At 40.9% G+C, this 19390-nt stretch overlaps 1 protein-coding gene across 2 annotated transcripts in view; it reads right to left on the reverse strand.

Moving 5' to 3' along the window:
- The window catches only part of LOC115580187 (uncharacterized), a 141178-nt gene that overhangs the window by 36408 nt on the left and 85380 nt on the right, over positions 1-19390 (reverse strand). The window contains exons 5-6 of one of the 2 annotated variants that reach the window (XR_003983823.1): positions 18985-19051; positions 14675-14742 (exon numbers count right to left, since the gene is read on the reverse strand). Coding sequence is in view for 1 of the 2 variants with exons in the window: in XM_030414212.1 (XP_030270072.1) it covers positions 14679-14742; positions 18985-19051 (131 nt within the window). In the remaining variant the exon portion in view is untranslated. The remainder of the gene's footprint in view (positions 1-14674; positions 14743-18984; positions 19052-19390) is intronic. The other variant, XM_030414212.1, reaches the window with a different exon arrangement.

Here is a 19390-nt window from a genome sequence, read left to right on the forward strand (position 1 = left end):
TTTTGCAGTCTTGTGCGTACAGAAATATATTTAAATAATTATGCGCATATTGGACATGGCAGGGGTGCACCGATCCGATATTAAGATTGGATATCAGCCCCAATATTGACAAAAAAGCTGGATTGGGGATCGGAAAAATTAACAGATCCATGGGCCGATCCAGTTTTTTTTTTTTTTTTCTCAGTAGCAGCACATCCTACGTCGTTCGTCAGCAGCACGTGTGTCGCATGCTGGAAGAGTTGAGTTTACCATTAAGCAACATGGAGCGAGCCATAGAGTCGGCTGTGTGGAGATATTTCACGCTTACAATGCCAACTAGTTGGACGGCTGTTTGCAATGTCTGCAAAGTAAATGTTTCGAGGGGTGGTGGTAGTACTGCAAAGTACAATACTACCAATTTAATCAAGCACATCCAAAAACACCATGCTAAGGAGCACGCCGAATTCCTGCAGCTCAACAAAACCAAAGGAGCAGGAAACAGCACAACCCAGCAACTAACTTTGGCAGATGCACTTCAACTAAGTGAAAAGTTTCCGACGGAAAGCTTGAAAGCAATGGCAATAACACAGCAAGTTTTAGAAATCATTGTTTTAGATGCTCAACTAATGTCAGTGGAAGATGAGGGCTGCCGTCGCCTACTGGAATACTTAGAGCCAAGGTACTCTCTTCCATCATGCAAGTATTTTTCCGAGACCGGTATACAGTTTATTATTTATTCAACAACTGTATCGGATTGGTATTGGACATCGACAGATACACAAAGCCAAGGCAACGGTATCGGGACTGAAAAACTTGGATCGGTTCATCCCTAGGACATAGTAGACGAGGACTTAATTGCATATACAGTATTCATGTTGGTCGAAGGTGTGTCCTATGCATTTTGCTTATTGTAGCTAGCGGTTTATTGGTTGTTGTGACAAGAAATATACAAAAGATCCTCCACACACCAATATGCAATCCCATGAATGGTTGAATGTGCCGTTTGGTTTTCCAACACTCTCTTATAAAAAAAGAGTGTTTTCTTTTAGAAGATTAAAAGACATAAATAACAAAATTGACAAAAGGCCAGAAATACATCTTTAGTTTACTAAAATAAGTAAATACATGAAGGCTCAGGCTGGTTGACGTTGGCAACTGTGGCCGGTTAACTATCTCTGCCAATATACTGGGCTAATCAGAGGCTAAGATCCTGACAGGATGACTGATGACCTGCTTGCTTTGCCTCACCTCTAGACTTATTAAAGAAAAACACCACGGGCCATGCTTTCACAAAAATTCATTGGTCAACCATAGTGGAGAACGTGATGGGTGAAATTCATCACTAAAAACTCTTCAGCCAAAACAAAAACACACACTGGAGCACCGAACGACACAAGAACCTCTGGTCATTACTGATTGCCTTCCAACTCAGCGAGATGACACTTTAAAGGACAAATGTGTGTGGAAAAGGATGGTTGTTGACTCTCGCTGCAGGGTTGACAAAAAAAAAGAGAAGGGAGAGAGAAATCTTATGCTTTGCTGTGCTTGGAAACACTGTCTGGTGCCAAGATAAAAAGCACGTATGCGGCTTAAATCCATCTCCTCTCAGTCCTGAGTCTTCCTAAGGTGAAGTGACCATTAAAACGTATAGAACCACTGCCCTGTATATTTGGCCTACCATAACATTCAGCACTATTTGCTTCTGTCTGGAAGTGATATAAGACTGCCTTGTCTTTGCATTTGGCCAGTGAAACTGCAGTTTGGTTGGCATTACTGCAGCAACAACACAAACAGATCTTACAGACAAACCTACTGTACAATTGAAGTCAAACAGAATAGACACAGAATCTTCACGAGAACACATAAACAGAGCGGCTAGACATGTTGTATGACTCATTTGAGAGCAATTTCACAATGTAATTGAGGCTTTGTGTGCGTATGTGTGTGTTTGTAAGTGCAACCTCTCTCTGATTAAGGTGACCCAAGACTGTGCACTTACCGGATCTCAGGCTGAGCAGCAGAGGTTAGAGCACAACTCATTGGCTTCCTGAACACATTACCTTAATGATGCCATTCCTCACGCCTCCATTTCAACACATTTAGAGATGGAGCAGTTACAACATCTATTAAGACATTCAAATGTCTCCCCAGCTATTTACCTACTGCTCGAGCACAAAAGGGTCGCCTGAATTAAGTGTGACAGTGCCGACTCGTTTCCCTTACCAAACAGACAAAATACATAGACAAAGTCATCACGCAGGAATGGTCATTAAAAATTTAGATTACAGCTTCCTCGCTTTCACCAAAACTCTCGTCTTTCTCGGCTTCTTAATAGGACTGTTTTTCTTTTATTATTTAAGTGTTCATTATGACAGATTGTGAAGCTGACTCTGAAGGCTGCTTGCTCTCCTTTTCCTGGCGTCTGATCAAACCTCATTTACGCTACAGGGTGATTGAATGAAATGTCTGATCATTAACCCCTGTGTGTGCCTGTAAAGGGGGGGGGGGGTTACCTCCTACACATTTTGTCTTCTGGTGCACCCCAATTTAAGCTGCTGTTCTCTACGTTGTGAACACTGACAGTCAGCTGTACCCATCAGAAATAAAAAAATAAATAAAATTCAGGGGTGCCCTAGTAGCTCAGTTGGTAGAGCGTGCTAACCTTGTACAGAGTCTGTGTCCTTGCTGCAGCGGTCCAGTGTCTGAATCCAACCTGTGACCCTTTGCAGCATGTCATTCCCTCTCTATGTGCATGTTTCCTGTCATTCTTCCCCTATCCTTTTAACAACAAACTTCACTTACCTGTAAAATATAGCCACCAAATGTAATGCAAGAAAAAATGTTATAAAGCCTAATCAGACTGTCAGCTATTCTAATACTATATTTCTTGGTCAGGTTGCTGTCCGATGAGCTGCACTTCTCAGTAAGGGGTCCTCGATGTGGTCAAGTCCCCACAGACTATCTGTTCCATATTCTGGCCTGTTTCGGCAAGTTTCCCCTTGTTTTGAGGTTTTTGGGGTATTCTTGGGAGGAGGCGAGGGCAGTTGTGAGTGTTTATGTTCCTGGCTTGTACAGAGGCTTCTAATGTGTAACACAGGGCACTTCAGTATTCAGTCGCCCGGGGCTATTCTCTTAGTGGTCTTTACTTTGAAAACACAGGTGCCCTCCAGGGGTTGATGAGTGGTGGTTGTGTGCATGTGTGTGCATGTGTGAGGAGGCAGTAAGCTGGGAGGGCAGATAACCGAGCCGCACTGTTCGGAGGTCTATGCAATGCTCTGAATAATATATCCATACATCATCAGTCCATGTCAGACTTTGATTCAGTGTGGTGGTCTGGCACAAACCACTGTGGTATTATCTTTAATAATGTAAACTGGGATTAGGTGCTCATTCTCTTCTGATAAATACGGGCTAATCAATTAATTCCACTGACACCCCCTCCCACCCCCACAGCACATTTATACTGTAAATCCAACACCGCGCTTGGCTTTTCTCGCTTTTGCTCTCCAAAGCACGACTGAAATAGTTTGCAGCGTTACAGAACACTGTGAAATAACTTGATGTTGATATTTCAAAATCTAATGAGGTTTGGAGGGAGCTCATAAATTAGAGAAATAAAGTTGCATATCCCTCGCTGCTGGTGCGTAAGAAAAGATACATTTGTGATAAAAATTAATTTACTTCTGACATATCTCTCACAGTAATTACCACTCAGGCATGACCAAGCGAGAAAATGCATTCCATGGCCTACTGCGCTATGAACATGCAGCAGTCATGTAAATACAGCACGACCGCACACATTTTTTCAGTGTCAGCGTAGAAAACCAGTTTAAATGAGAATAATGAGAGAAAATATCAGTTTGTTATGCATTTCACAGAGTTTATGGTGTCATTGAGTTCAGTGCTGATGGAAAAAGCCTCATGGACATTTTATAAAGGCTATAGACCACTTAGCAGATCTCAGCTGGTCCCGATGCCAGTGACCTTGGTAATGAGGAGCAGCTGGCACAACCGTCATTAGGCTCAGCTATCTCCACCTTCAGGAACAATCTTTTATTTCCATAAAACCTTTTATCCATTTCTGTCTGTGCTGCTATACAGCCTAACACCGGCCGAGGGCCATTAGTGACTACAGCAGTATAGAAAATGTCATTACATAGCTTGTCTTATCAATACTTCTAAAAACAGAACATCAATGGAAATAGAGGCAGAGCAGATATAATATGTTTCTGGTAGTGTCACAATCTTGTAGGTCTAATTAAGCTGAGTTCAACAGAAAGACTGCAAGAGAGGAGAGAGGGTGACCCAATTAAAACCAAATCGAAACTCAGACTCACTCTACAGTGTGGCTCAGGCACACAATGAGCGGGAACCTGTGAAAACAAGGAGAACAAGCTTTATTAGTCCCTAAAAAGCCCTGTTGCTGCATTAATATTCAAGTCTAATGAAAGCCTCAAACCCCCGCCCCCCCCCAATTTTCCTACACTTGCCTGTCAGTGTTCGCTTCATAAATATTGTCTTATTATGATCATCATGACGATATGCAGAAAATTTCCGAGCCAATTACCAGAATGACAGGTGAAATGGGAGCATGCTGAGGAGAAATGAAGGGTTGCCATGGTGATATAGCCAAAGAGTCAGACTGTATGTGTGTGGTCATGTGACCAATATCTGGTCTGCTGCTACGCTCAGGCCCCCGTACACCAAAGGACACTTAACCTCAATCGCTGGCAGCAATCGCAGGCCCATCCAGCTGAATTTATTTGCTATTTCTGTCTGCGGGTCAGGCTGGCTATATGTCTGGTGCAGCTACAGCCAAAAACCCTGGAGTCCAAAGGTCTGATACCACTCTTTAAGATATTTCCATTTGTTTCTAATATATATATATATATATATATATATATATATATATGAATGTCATAGTATTTGGTTGTTCCCCTTTTGCCTTAGTGAAAGCATGCTCTGGAGCTCCACCAGTTTGTGCAAAACCTTACAAGTCATGTTATCCCTGCGTGATTTTACAGTGTCGCACAATCTTCCTTGTGATGTCACACACTGCCCGGCTTTGTCAGTCTTCTAGTGCCCCACGTAAATGTTTAATGGGGTTGAGGTCAGGTGACTGTGGGAGGGAAGTCCATGACAGTCAGAACTCCCTGGTAATTTTTGGTTTTCAAGTAGTTTTGCAGTGCGTTTGGGCTGCTCATCCTACTGCAGTATGAATCCCTCTCCACAAAGATGCAAACCCGATGGTATAGCATGTCTTTGAAGAATGGAGTGGTTCATCTCCTTAGTTAGGGTTGAGTGGATTCAATATAGGTGTCCAACTGGTCTTAAACTTGGATTCATTAGTAAACAGGACTTTTTTCCCAGTCATCCACTGTCATACTCTTCTTATTTCTTTTGCCTTGCGTTTCGAAACTTCTGATAATTTCCTAGTTTACATCACAATATCAATGTGGTCTCTGACTTTTGGACCCTGCTATTAATGTAAAAAAGGGTCTTGGTGATGGAAGTACAGTTGGGGGACGTAAAAAAGCTGTAAAGAAAGTATTTTGTGTGACATCTCCACAAATATGGATATTTCCTGATCTGTGTGCTGTTAACAGAGAAATTCTGTACCCACAAGTGCTGTGTGAACTGTGTCCCACTGTGTGATCCCCCTTATTATGAATACAATACCTTATGCACAGACAAGGATTAATATTTGAGAATGTGTAAAATGGAATTGGAAATGAAATGACTTGGATCAAAAGTTAATTAAGAAACACCTTGCACAAATATATCTTTTTAGATTGTGCCTGTTCATGCGTTAGCATGAGGGGTTCAAACCGGTCTAAGTCAGCCAGTCAACGGTAGACTGATATAAATCTACTCAAAATCCAGAGATGAGCAAGAAAGTGGTCTTTCACTCTTTGTATGTGTCTCAATCATAAGTCTACTTGAGGATGTACTTCAACCTGCTATTTTTTCGTAGTAAATCACTTACTACTAAGCAAAACCCTTAGTGGCGTCATGGTAGGGCTATAAAAATCACTCTCAATTATCATATTTAGAACTTGTGAATATGTTCATCTTCTATTACAACTAATTAAAAGTCATTCAAAAGTAAAATGCAACGTACAGCAATGCAGATGTGTCACTGATAATGATGCTGGAGTGAAGGATGTGGACGGAAATTATACAAATATATAAATAAGTCCATACAAACGGGAAAAATAATCCCACCAGAGCAATTATGGATCTAATCAGAGGTTCCTGCGTGAAGGTACAGCTCTCCTATCTCGCTCCCATTTGCATCATAACACAGTGTGCAATATTAATTTCCGAGTTTACTGCTTATTGGAAGTGCAAAGTATGAAAAGCCATTAGGGCCCCAAATAGGAAAGCAATTTGCTGTCACATGGATTCGGCTCTATTAAAAAGAAAAATCTTGTTAACCATTTGGAATTAGAGCCATTTGGCAAAAGGCATTCTGCTGCACTCCAGTAAATAAGTAATTATGCTTCTCTTCCTTCTATCCCTCTCTTTCTTTCATTTGCACAAGCGAAGTGGGGAGTGGTGGATAGGGAGAGCGACTGAATGCAAAGGTAATTAAAGTTGTTGGCTATCTGTTTGGTTAATGTAGGGATCAGGCCAGCTGAGAGCCTCGGAGGCGAACGCAAGATGAGAAACACATCCATTTTTCTGTCTCTGTCTGCCAGCCCCCAGGCTAACTCTCATCTGGTCCATATATCACCTATTCCAGTCCCGTAACCCACAAACTAAACAGGGAACTATCCATATAGAAAAACTTGAACTGACTATTCCTCTGAGCTTATCTCAGTTTCATTTAGGTTCCAACTGAGTAAAATCTCATTAGCAGCTCTCAGTTGTGAGCAGCCTACTGTTTAAATTAAACCATCTCTGCATGCCCTGATGTTTTAGCAGATTACACACCATGTACTTTAAATAATTTGTGTTGCATATACACTCATGACATTCGTCACTCCCGCCTCTATAACAGGATACCTGCATATGAATGCAGAATATGTGGGCGAGGGACAAGATTTTGGACAGAAGCATTCTGGTTTCCGTTTGTGGTCCGTGTGTTGGCCGATCATCTTTGAGCAGGCTTAGGTTGTATGTAGGTAAACAGTCCCTGGGAGAGCAAAACAGACTGAATGCATCGGCCAAAATCTATTGTCTGACAACTATTTAGCTTTTAACAAACTTGTTTTCATAATTCATGTGCAATAATATGCAGATAGTTGTTTATAGGGATTAGCTGAAATGTTCTCCTTCATCTGTTCTCCTTCGTAATTTACGTTGCTGCCAATTGCACAGCACTCAAGGACGGTCGCACAAAAGAGGAAACCTTGGTGTGTGTGTACATATATATATATATATATATATATATATATATATATATATATATATATATATATATATATATATATATATATATATATATATATATATATATATATATATATATATACATACATACATATATATACATACATACATATACATATATATATATATATATACATATATATATATATATACATATATATATATATATATATATATATATATATATATATATACATATATACATATATACATATATACATACATACATATATATATATATATATATATATATATATATATATATATATATATATATATATATATATATACATATATATATATATATAAAAACACCAAGGTTTCCTCTTTTTACTCGTATATATATCTTTCCTTATCTCACTCTTATACCAACCACACTCATTTGGAGTGAACTTTTGCCCCAGACCTTTACTTTAGCAGTATTTTCTGGATAGTGTCATGACCTGTTAATCATCATTATCCCTGCTCAATGGGTAACCTATCCAACGTAGGCTTGGCTCCTCTCACTCCTCCATAGGAATGAAAGCCAAAAAGAAAAAAAGGCGATTTATGGGTTGGCATGTATGGCCTCTAAGGTGTTTTATGGTTGGACCTGCAGGGCCTATTTAGGAAGCGCTGCATGCTCCGTCCTGACCACAGGTATTGATCGTCAGCAATGGCCATGGCGTGGCTGACTAGTTAAAGCCCTGCATGTGCCCTCACAGGGAGATGAAAATGAGGCCTCTGTGTGTAATGATCTGTGTATGAGCAGGGAGAGGAGGCCACAGAGACAGAGAGGAGGAGAAATTAAATCATTCCTTTGCTCTTTCAGGAGAGGCACTGCAGCCAGCCATGCTCGGCTGCTTAATGTGGGATCTGTTTTTGAGAGGAAAATTAAAAAGAGAGAGAGAAGCAAGCGAAAGCGGGGTAAAGAGAGATAAATGGCTGGATGTGGAGGCGGTAAATGAGAGCATCCTGATGCAGAGAGCTGTGTGCGGATGTCCCTAATGGGGTAGGCTGATGTGAGCTGTCTGGTAGCTGACCACCACAGTTACACAGCCTTCCTGCCTACCCCACACCAGGCCCTTCCAGCGTTGAGACAACCACGCTCCATGCTAATTGGCAGAAAACGATGGTGCATAACAAGTACAGAAGAGACATTGGTCTAATTTGAGAGGAGGTGAAACGATGGATAAAATGCTTCTAATCATATGAGGCATTTTCTTGTCTGTGAGGCAGAGACTGCGTCTTTCTCGCCCTCCTATGAGGAGCCAACACACACCGGGACAAAGTGGATTGTGAATCCACGCCAGCATGAAGACAAAAAGATAAGCAAGCAGCAACACCTGAAATCCACTTGCCAAGCTGGTCAGTCAGCAAAAAGCCAGACTATGAAAGCTGCACTACATTTTTACTTAACTGTGAAGTCATTAGTCACGAAAAAGAACAAAAACCCTGTCTCATTCAATTCCACTGTGAATACAACTTTTATTCAAGCGCCAAATTTGCAAGTAGTCTACAAGATGTGTGACTTGGACAATCACGCAGTGTCAAAATCACTGGAAAAATGGGCGTAGTTCAAGAATAGAGTGACACTTCCTCTACAACAGCTAAATGAACCATCTTAAAGAGAAGTGATGGTGGGTGTGAGGATGCCAATCACAGAGAACAACAGACATTCAATTGTATTGTTTTCACTTGAGGAGGTCAAATGAGGCACAAAAAACCTCTGCTGCACATCATGAGACAAATAATTCCTAAACTTGAAAACAATTGTTCACCTCTTAAGAACTATTTCTCTTGACACAGGTGAAATACTCTGAGATTTTCAGGTAGAGCGAAAACATGGCAGGGAACACACAACAGGGAAGGAACCATAAGACCCTCTGTATGACCCCATCCTCTCCAAATCTCTAACTTCCACCCCACAGGGGTGAGTGCCTCTTCATTTCACCTCACCGGCCTCATTAACACAGCCCTCTGCCATCATTAAGACGTTTGCAGTAAAATTAATTGAAAGACAGATTAAAAATAAATTAAGAAAAATGCGTTGCAGAATGCCTACGTGCACTTCATAAATCACCGGGGCAAAGCCAGGAGCTGGCTCCCCATAATTAACTGCAGACTATTTATTTTATCCTGACGGTATAAATTAGAATTCAGACGCACAGATTATATTAGGGCTGTCTGCCATGCGGAACTGCTGAGGGGTGTGCAGAATATTTTAAGGATACAAAGAGGAGAACAGAGAGAGAGAGAGAGAGAGGGAGAGCAAGAGAGAGATAATATGTAGAAAGGCAAACAATATGTAAATGCATACAAAGCAGAAAGATAACATTTGCGTCCCATGGAGAAAGTATTTACTCAGGCAGCGCATAAAGAAACAATAGACAAAGCAATTAACAGCAACAATCAAGTGCATGATTAATTGAAACAACAAATGCCTGATTAAATGAACTGTGCCAATTGTTCCATCGACGCAATGAGAACAGGATACAAGTTTAACTGCAACTTTTACCAGCATTGCTTGTACACACTAGAGCTGTAATCAGTAATAGAGCCGGTGACATAACACTGCCCAGGAAATCTCCCCTCATTCTTCCCTGCCGCTCCCCACTCTCCTGCTGTATCACAACCTGGCCACTTCACATGCAAATGCGAACTAAACCTCTTCTGCCAGTCAGCCTCAGACACCCCCCACAGACACAGTCTCCCAGCCTCTCTCTTGCTTGTCTGAGTGTCCCTCTCACTGTGCTACAGTCGGTGCTAGCCACACACTGCCTCCTCGTGGGCACAGTGCCCAGACTGGCTCTGAGCCAGAACTGCTCTGCCACACTGGACTGGCAAGACGCTTGCTCTCTCTCCACACTCCAGATTCCCCACACATCCTTTCATCAGAGTGCCTGTGGCCCTCTCCTCCTCCTTTCTCTGTCTTTATTCTGCACCGCAGCTGAGATCCACACTTTGAAAGTATGCCCTCCAACCAGAGAGAAAAAATAATGCTCCCACTACAACTGCCGGGGAGCAAATAAAGCACTCACACATTAGAATGCTTGGCTATTATGCAATCACACTGACGGCAAAAACCAAGTTATCTATAAACAATGTTACATCAAGGCACCAGGTATCAGGTGTGTATAGTACGGCAGAGTGAACAAGCACTGCAAGCCCTGAGATGTATTCAATTTTTGTACATTTTTATGAATCAACACAAAAGGATGGAATTTGAGCCTGCTTGTTGGCAGTCGTTACACTGACAAATATGACAATACACTATAGGACTGCTAGAACACTCAAAAGTTGTTCTTGATAGAAGATAGGTATTATATGATGTGTACTGCAGCCCACAGCCAGGGGGAAAATACTCTTTACATAGAAACTGCACTATACTCCTGAATACAAACAAAACCCCAACAGCTAATACTATTCATTTTTAATGTTGAGACTGTCTAGTAAGAAAGTAAGTCTATATGGTAACTATTTGCAAACTGTCAATCATTAGTACTGTATGTAAATTCAAATGGACAGCCATCTAAAAATCCATATCTATAAAATAGGGTGTAAATCAGAGAGTGTCTTTCCACTTCACAAGGTACTGAACTAGTACACTTAGTCTCTCATAGCAGCTTAAATCTCAAATAATCAATTATACTTAAACACACTGCATCACACTGGATAATATTTTACATAATCTCTGCGGTACACCCCCTGACTATGTTATGACTGCTGTAATTTCCGGTATCGCTTCCATATTACCTGTACCTTTTAAAACGTATCAACAGTGAGCCAGGAGGAAATTTTGAGATCTATGGGCGGTAGCAGTTCACAATAACAAAGTCATGTAGTGTATCTTTAAGAATTATTTTTTTTTCCTTTTGTCTGTTATGCAAGTCTGCAAGTGTCCCACTGTGACAGCCTCACAGAGGGAGACTTGTGCACCGTGCTGCTCCCAGCACAGAATCCATTTAAATCCTACTGTTTCACAGGGTTAGAGCTACTTCCCCTCTGAGTGTGATGTCAATTTCAGCCATGTGTGTGTCTGCTGTGCATTTGCATTTTGATTTTGGAAACTACTATCATGCCTGCGTTTCTTGCATTACTACTGTGGGGCTAGTAGAAGGTGGTGAACATCCTGTGCTGTTGACCAATGGCTGCCTGGTTTGTTTTCAAGTATTACAGGGTTATTTTAAGATCAAACAAAAGATCACGAGCCACACCATGTTCGATCACCTGATCTGTTATCAACAGTGCTATAGCTGCAAAAAAAAGGCATCTAAAATTCACATTTATAATGCAGCAAATGCCAGATACACAACCATAACTTTACCCCAACTGATGCTAGCCGGGCTTATACCCCAAAATAACAAGCAGGTTTTTAACAGTCATAGCACGTAAAACAACCAGTCTGCCTCAGATGTATAATTTTGTTTCCCCGGTGAGTAAAACGCCTTGGAGGCGAGTGCATACGCAGCAGTCATGTTTGTTAAGATACATGGCTAGAGCTGGCCTTTTTTCTCAAGCACCGGAAAAACCACTAAATCACCAGCAAAGAAAATAAATATATACTTATTACATTCTGCACACTGCATATATTCAACTCCTTAACATATTGCACAGGCACAGTGCAAATGTGCAGCGCTGCACACAGGCAAAAACATGCCATGAAAAATGACAGCAGGGAGGGGTAACTGCGGACCTGGAATATAATGGTGCGGTGGAGCGGAGGAGAAATAATCATACCTAGTGGTGGGGGATGAGGGGAGATGGGAGGAGCAAGAGGAAGATGAGTCTGTGCCCTGTAGCACGGAAATGGAGCTCCACTGCTCTGCTGCTGGCTGCCTGATTCCCCAATAACGCTGCACAAGAGCTCCCTTCAGCAAGCGGCAACTGCAGACAGTGTGTGCACTCTAGAAATACATTCCCCTGACACCTGACAACCACAGGAGACACACACAGATGTTGCATCGTTGGAATGTGTACTCTATAGTATAGACTGATGTGCTAGTTATAATGACACCCCCCCCCCAAAAAAAAACCAAAAACAATAAAAGTTTATTTAAAGAAAGCAAATTATAAAGCAAATTTCAGCCATGACACTGATATTCCAGCTGGCTTCCGTCCTTCACAGAATTCTAATAGAGCTAAATTCAGCCTGCAGTTCCTTCTGCAGCCGTTAGGTGTCTCTCTTTCACTTCGCATGGCTGAAGCTCTCTCTCTCACCAAGTGGAGCTCCTCTGCTCCTGAACTCCCATCTACACATAATATATACACCATCATTTGAAAATGGCAGCTTTTTGAAAATTCACCTTGATTATCAGACATTAAAAGTGACTTCTCCAGAGCTGAGTGTCTGGCTAGGGGGATGGCTGCAGACGGCAGAACAATGCAGCAGGCTTGATATTAATGCCTGGCTGGGGTGTGCAGGGAGGAGAGAGGAGCCAGCCCTTTGTTCTCTCCTACAGCCAATTATTTTTTACGTGTGCCTCTTTTCACAACAACAAGAGAGAATTTAATTTTAATGCACTCTCTGGAAAAAAGGGAAAAAACCCTCTACAGTATTCTTAAACAGAGATAGGGACTAGCATCAGCGGTTAAGTATATATGCACACGACTCTGTATGAGGCATAGACAGATGACAGGGGCAACAACAATGACATCAACCCAAACACACACAGCAGCACGAAATCCTCTCATGCAAAATGCAAAAACACATTCTGTCTCCCTACCAAACCAAAGCATAACTGTATGCAGCTCTACCTTTATGAAAATAAAAAAAAGCCAAAATGAAAAAAAGAAACACCAAAATAAAATCACGGTTATTTCATTATACAGCATTACGGTGGGGAGCGCATTAACATGTGCATACCCAGGACAAGATGATAAGAAAGCACACTGTAAAAATAGCAAGGATTCCTGATCAAATGGCATGAAAAATAAAAACCCAGGATTGCTGTTGGTAGGTATGTGGCCAAATATTTTTCTAATTGGAAGGGCACTTTATCTTGCTGTCAGAGAAGCAGTAAAAAGTGGTGCTGTTCCCAGAAGGAGAGGAGCACAGCTTGCTGGCCTTTTATAAGTGCTGGAGCTCTGATATATGCGTCTGCACTAGGCTTTCATCAGGACCCAGCACTATAAACACACACACACATACACACAAAATAACTGTTACAAACTAGCCACACTGAAACCATTGTTTAACAATTCAGCTGCTTTACTTTGTAAATATGCAATCAGTGTACTCCCCAACAGAAAATTACTGCCAAAAACTTTTCCACAACAAACCGATGGTGGCAACAGTAACTAGGGGCATTTAGTATTTTTTTGCTTTACAGGTTAACACAGTGATAAAACATCAATTGCACAACTGTCAAGAAAGCATTCAAATCCAAACACACACAGCAGTGTACAGAGTAGACTAATACCTCAATACAACCAGACTGTGCAAAATGGTACTGTAATAAACTGGCAGTGTAAAACCATTTAGTCACTAGAGAGTAAGCAGCATGCTCACACAAACACAACAGCACAGTCTTTTACATATGCAGTTCATGCAAAGACAGTTTTTTGCACATAGAGGCACGGCAAACTGACTCGTGCAGACACAGAAACATGCGCTCGTACGCACGCACACACACACACACACACACGCACAACACACAAGCTAAATTAAATTTCAGTCCTTGGGCAGACAACTAAACTGCTTGTGTGAGGGACCTACTCTGCAGCACAGCAAAACCAATTCTCTGAAAATGGTGAAATTAAAGGGCAGAATCCAGCCTGTTTATAGTTCTCACTATCTTCTCCTCTCAATCAAATGTTTTATTTGCAATCATTTGGTCCTGAAAGTCATGTTCTTGTAGGCAGCTGGTGTAATGACAGCAGCCGCTAGACGGACAACACTCACCACTCCCAATTATTTACACCTGGAGCTACCAGTCTGCAAGAAGCTCTAATTGACCACAAGATAATGGTGTTTAGAAGGGAACATGCTTACCTACACCTTGTGCTTCCATCATGGCCATGCTTTCATATATACTGTATCTTGAATAATCCTCAAAATTGGTTGTATAGGAAGGAACATGATTGAGTTCTAAGTAGCGGCTGACCGCACAGAACATGTTTACCAGTTTGTAAAGAAGGCCAGCAGGCCAGAGGGTGTCTGGATCCGGCTGAGCAAAGAATACATATATAAAACCACTGTGATCCTACAAAGGGAGTAATAATGTGAACAAAATGCAATAATGACATGAGACTTTATCGATCCGCTAGCTCGTAAAAAAGCTGTATGACTGTGTTGGCTGAGCAGTTGGGAGCACTGTACCTACTGATTGAGGCAGCCATGTTGGACAACTCTGTCCAGCTCGGTCGCAGCAGGATTTTTTCTTCAGTCTGGAAATAAAAAAAAAAAGGTCAGAGCAATAAGTAAGACCACTGTCTTTCTTTTTCAACGTTATTTTATCTAATACTTTTACACTGGATTTTCAGTGTGCATTGGGTTGGACACTGGTATGATTGTTTATGTGAGGAATACATTGTGAATTGTTAAGTCAGTGTTCATTTACAATTGAATAGATTGATGAAATGTGATCCAAATGAACAAAGCAAAGATAGCTAGTGACTGTATTTACAATGGGAAAACATCCTGATGTACATGCATATGTGTTCACGTTCACATGCATGTGCTGGCCCCCTAGATCCCTCTGTATATTGTATCATTGAGGCATCTCTTTCTACCCTCCAACCCCCACCCTGCTCTGCTCTTCTCTCCTCTGGTGTCTGGAAGCAGTAATCTGTTCCTGAGCCAGCGCTGCTGGGATTAGGCAGTGACTGGAGATAGGATATATGCGTCATTAAAGCAGAGAGCACACCGTCGCAGAAGGTGAGAGACAAAGTCAACAAAGGTGACACAGAGACAGAGGAGACAAATACCAGAAACCCACATGTGCCCACACGCACACACAGGCCTACGCGCACATGTGTATGAATAAAATAAAAACAGAACCTCTACTGTATGCCTCACAGACCTATACACATGTCTGCCTGCGCCAACGCACACACATAAAATCCTCTTTTCTCTCACATACAATTTCCTAAACCTCCAGTGTATAAGAATAATGTAGTGTTGCTGTAGTGGATGTCTGAGAGAGAGGCAATGCATTAAACTGAAGGCACTAATGCAAGACATTGTATGTATACTATGCAGACAGATGGCTCCAATAATAACTCTGAATACTTTGTGAAGTAAAGTTGGTGCTGGTGATTATTTATAGTGCTGCAGATACCCGTCTTTCCCTATGTAATTTATCAATGAATCCTTTCAGAACAACAACCATAGCGTTACTTTAGCAGTCCATGACTTGGCTGGCAAATAGCAATTATATGCTAGTAACTGTACATTTCCAGGTATTCATTTACCTTCTACCTACATTGAATATTTCAATCTCAGTAAATTATTCATGTCCACATATGCAACACAAGTAAATCTGAAAAATCAGTCGAGTTCTATTTCTTATTATATATTAGCTCAGTGTCCATTCAAAATTTTCCTGTTCAATTGCTTGGCCCCTGGTATTGCTGATTGCAGCTTTCTCAAGTGCTCATTCGAACTACTTCACACTCCACACTGATAGCATATGGTTATCAAGACCTTAAACTCTAATTAGCTCTTGCATTGTCAGGTATAACTTGCACCGACATGGCTGTGGAAGTAAAATAGTCTAGGCTGAAATTAACCTGATGATTCTTCTCAATTAGTTAATTAATTCATCGACTTCTGCTGTGGTATGACATCAATAATAACAATAGACTCTCTGTCAGATGCCTGATCAGGATAACACTGGACCTCAAATTGAAATGGATTATTGTGACACATTAATTTAAACACTGTATGTCACAGACCCCATTTCGCTGAACTGGTGAACGAGTATTTTTTGCGCAAGTGCTTGACTTGAAATATGAAGTGGTTACGACATATATTCTATCTATTTGAACACTGGAGTGACATGCGTTTAACATAATACCAGGAAACTGTAGGTTTGCATCAGTGCGGGTCAGGGAAAATAACTCCAACGATATACAGACCATAACAACTGTCTGTAGCATTAGTTTAAGCCATTTTTTCAGTCATAAATGACTTTTAAATTAAACAGAATGTTGAAGAACAACGCTAGATAGCTTAACATGGGTGCGGTGGTGCAACCTTGGGTTAAACAGTGGGTGGACAAAAATGTGGGTAATGTTTAATGAAGAAACTGTGTGCTCCAGCTGAGTTTGGGTAGTAAACATAACAATAGCATAGGGGTTTGGGGAAGGTTCGAGTGTTTCAGCTAGTTTTGCACCACAACCAAACTAAAATCGACAAAATAAAACAAAGCATTCTGTGTTCACCTGACCACTACTCAACACAAGCGTGTCATTAGTCAAAGACAAACCTTCAAGCGGTTAATCTTTCTAGTCTTGGATGTCAGACTCCATGAGCATAAATGTTATCGGCAACTTACTATGGCCGTTACATCTGCCATACTTTGCCACTTTGTACTACAACACCTGAAAGTGAGGTCCTAGAGCGTTTGGACGATGAAGAAACAGTTGGCTTCATAGAAAGTGAAATGTAGCATACATTGAAACCGATATTGATTTTTCATAGGTAGAGGCAGCTAGAATATGTGTTGCTGCTGCCCCTGTCCACAGCAGTGGATTCTTTGTTCAGCGCCCTCCACCGGTACTCCCGCTGCTTCTTGCACCCGGGGGCACGCCTACTGTAAGCACTGTTTTCATTGTCTACATTTCCTGTTTTAAGAGTAGACTGTGTGAAACCACCTCTATGTGACTGAACAGCTCTTGAGTGCTCTAGATTTAGCACCATGGGCTGCAGTCTGCTCCTTGTGAGATTTTAACTTGCTCAAGTCATAGATTCTTGCATTGCTTTTTAATTATTATCTCAGAAGAGAATTATTACCTTTGACCTGCTTGTCATCTAAGCATTCCTGTATAACCCATATCTATGTTTAATTATATATCTGTTTTAATTGTCCTGAAACTTGCAAGATAGAAATGGCTGTTCATCCAGATTGAAGGAGAAAGTGCCTAAAGGGAATAGAAAACTCATGAGAGAACAAATACATGAATCCGGGGAATTACTTTGAAGTAGACAAGTTGCCATCACTGTGGTAGTGTCTCCCTACAATATCCATGTAGTTAAATGCAAGCTGTCCTAAAAAGTGAATCATTTTCTATATTTACCTTTATTCTCTATGTTATGTTACTTTTGAAAATGAGGTCGAGGACATCTGAAAGTAGGCAGGACTATGATGCTAGCCAAAAGGGACTATTGAATGTTGTAATAATGACTCTATGTTATCCTTAATATAATCATTTATATCATATTATTTTAATTTTGACCATCTATGAGGGATCTGCAGTCTGCATTTTGTTGCCAGGCAATTAATGAGATCATCTTCAATTCCACAAGCATATTCATCATGTAATCATATTTTTAAAAACTGTTTTAATGAATGATTCCATTCAGCTCATAATTGATTATGCTAGCTAGCTATTACAGTAACTTTAGTGCATTACAAAGTAAATCACATGTGACGGATTGTCAGGTTCTTTCTCTATTATTCATTTGTGCTATTGTTTTAGTCATGTTCTTCTGTTCTTCATATTCATCTTATATGTAAAATCTGAACAATGTTAAAATCTCACTTTAATCAGTAACTAGCAGCTATCGTGTAACATCTTTCATCCAACTACCCAATGCTCCTGTCAATGTTAGCATACAGCAGCAGACTGAGTTGCAACCACAGTGATGGCGGCAGCGCTAGATGATGGAACACACAAATCAGTCGTCGGATTAGTCGATTCAATAGTCAAATAATAAATGTCTAAAATACAAAGAAAAACACTGAGTGCTTATGTGAGGCCCATTTTACTGTTTGTTAATACACATTGCATGGTTGTATGCTTGATTTGCTGCACATAAAGTATTAGCCATGGCTGAGGCAGCTGAAGCCACAAATCAGAAGTGGGTTTCCACAAAATACACATATGGTGTGTTTTGAGCATATCGGTCAGGATTACAGGATTCAGGCACAGAGCCCACCCAAACTTTTTCATTAGCAACCCACCTACAGAGAAAATTCAACTTTTTTTTAAGTGGGGATTTGAATTTCAACACACCCCCTGAGTAGATTGGCACCTTAATTGCAGGCATCTCTACAAGGTCCAAATTCAAAAGCTTGGCTGAGGCTATTTTCTTTGTCATTTAAATCAGTTCAAGTTTTGTAGTTCACATTCTAGTTCATTCTTCTTAGTTTTCTACTTTGCTTTTTAGATAATCAATTTAATTTGCCCCTGCTTTTTTTCATGAACAATACCACTGTTCCTCAATAGTTTCACAAACCCTGCCCGTATGTCAATTGGAAAGTCTGGCTGAGCAGAGGCACTGAAGCCAGAAACTGAAACTATGCTTTGCATTTTGTATGACCTTGCCTTAGTGTATACAATTCAAATGTTTACCCTCACATGAAAGATCTGATACACTAAGTTGGATCCGACTGCCATTTTGGGTTTGACAACGTAGACAAGTGTCAGAGGCGTGTGGTAATGAGTAGTTCAAGCTTGGCTGACCTGCAGCGTACATTCCACAAGTTCTTCAATGTGTGCCTCTTCTGCACCAGATGCCCTTTGACTGCAGCTGAGGAAGACATGACAGAGAGAAAAAGATGGAGATGAAACTATACCTCAGCCACATTACAATCTAAATGTTACACGTCACTGTAGTTGAGTTCAAGCCTTTGACATTTGACAAGTTCATTGTCAACTGTATGTGACTGACAGCATTCTGCATTTTAATGATTTGATAAGAGTACAATCTAATTCTGAAAGGCTTTCGCTGACGGATCTTATTCATACTCCATACTATTACACTTTAACTCTGTACAATTGGTTTCAGCTGAGCTGTCTATTAAAAGTGCATTGATAGTAAAACCTTACATAGTTGGGATGCTTCAGACAAATGGGCAAACATTTTAGT

This window comes from Sparus aurata, chromosome 4, assembly GCF_900880675.1.
Source record: "Sparus aurata chromosome 4, fSpaAur1.1, whole genome shotgun sequence".
NCBI lineage: Eukaryota > Metazoa > Chordata > Actinopteri > Spariformes > Sparidae > Sparus > Sparus aurata.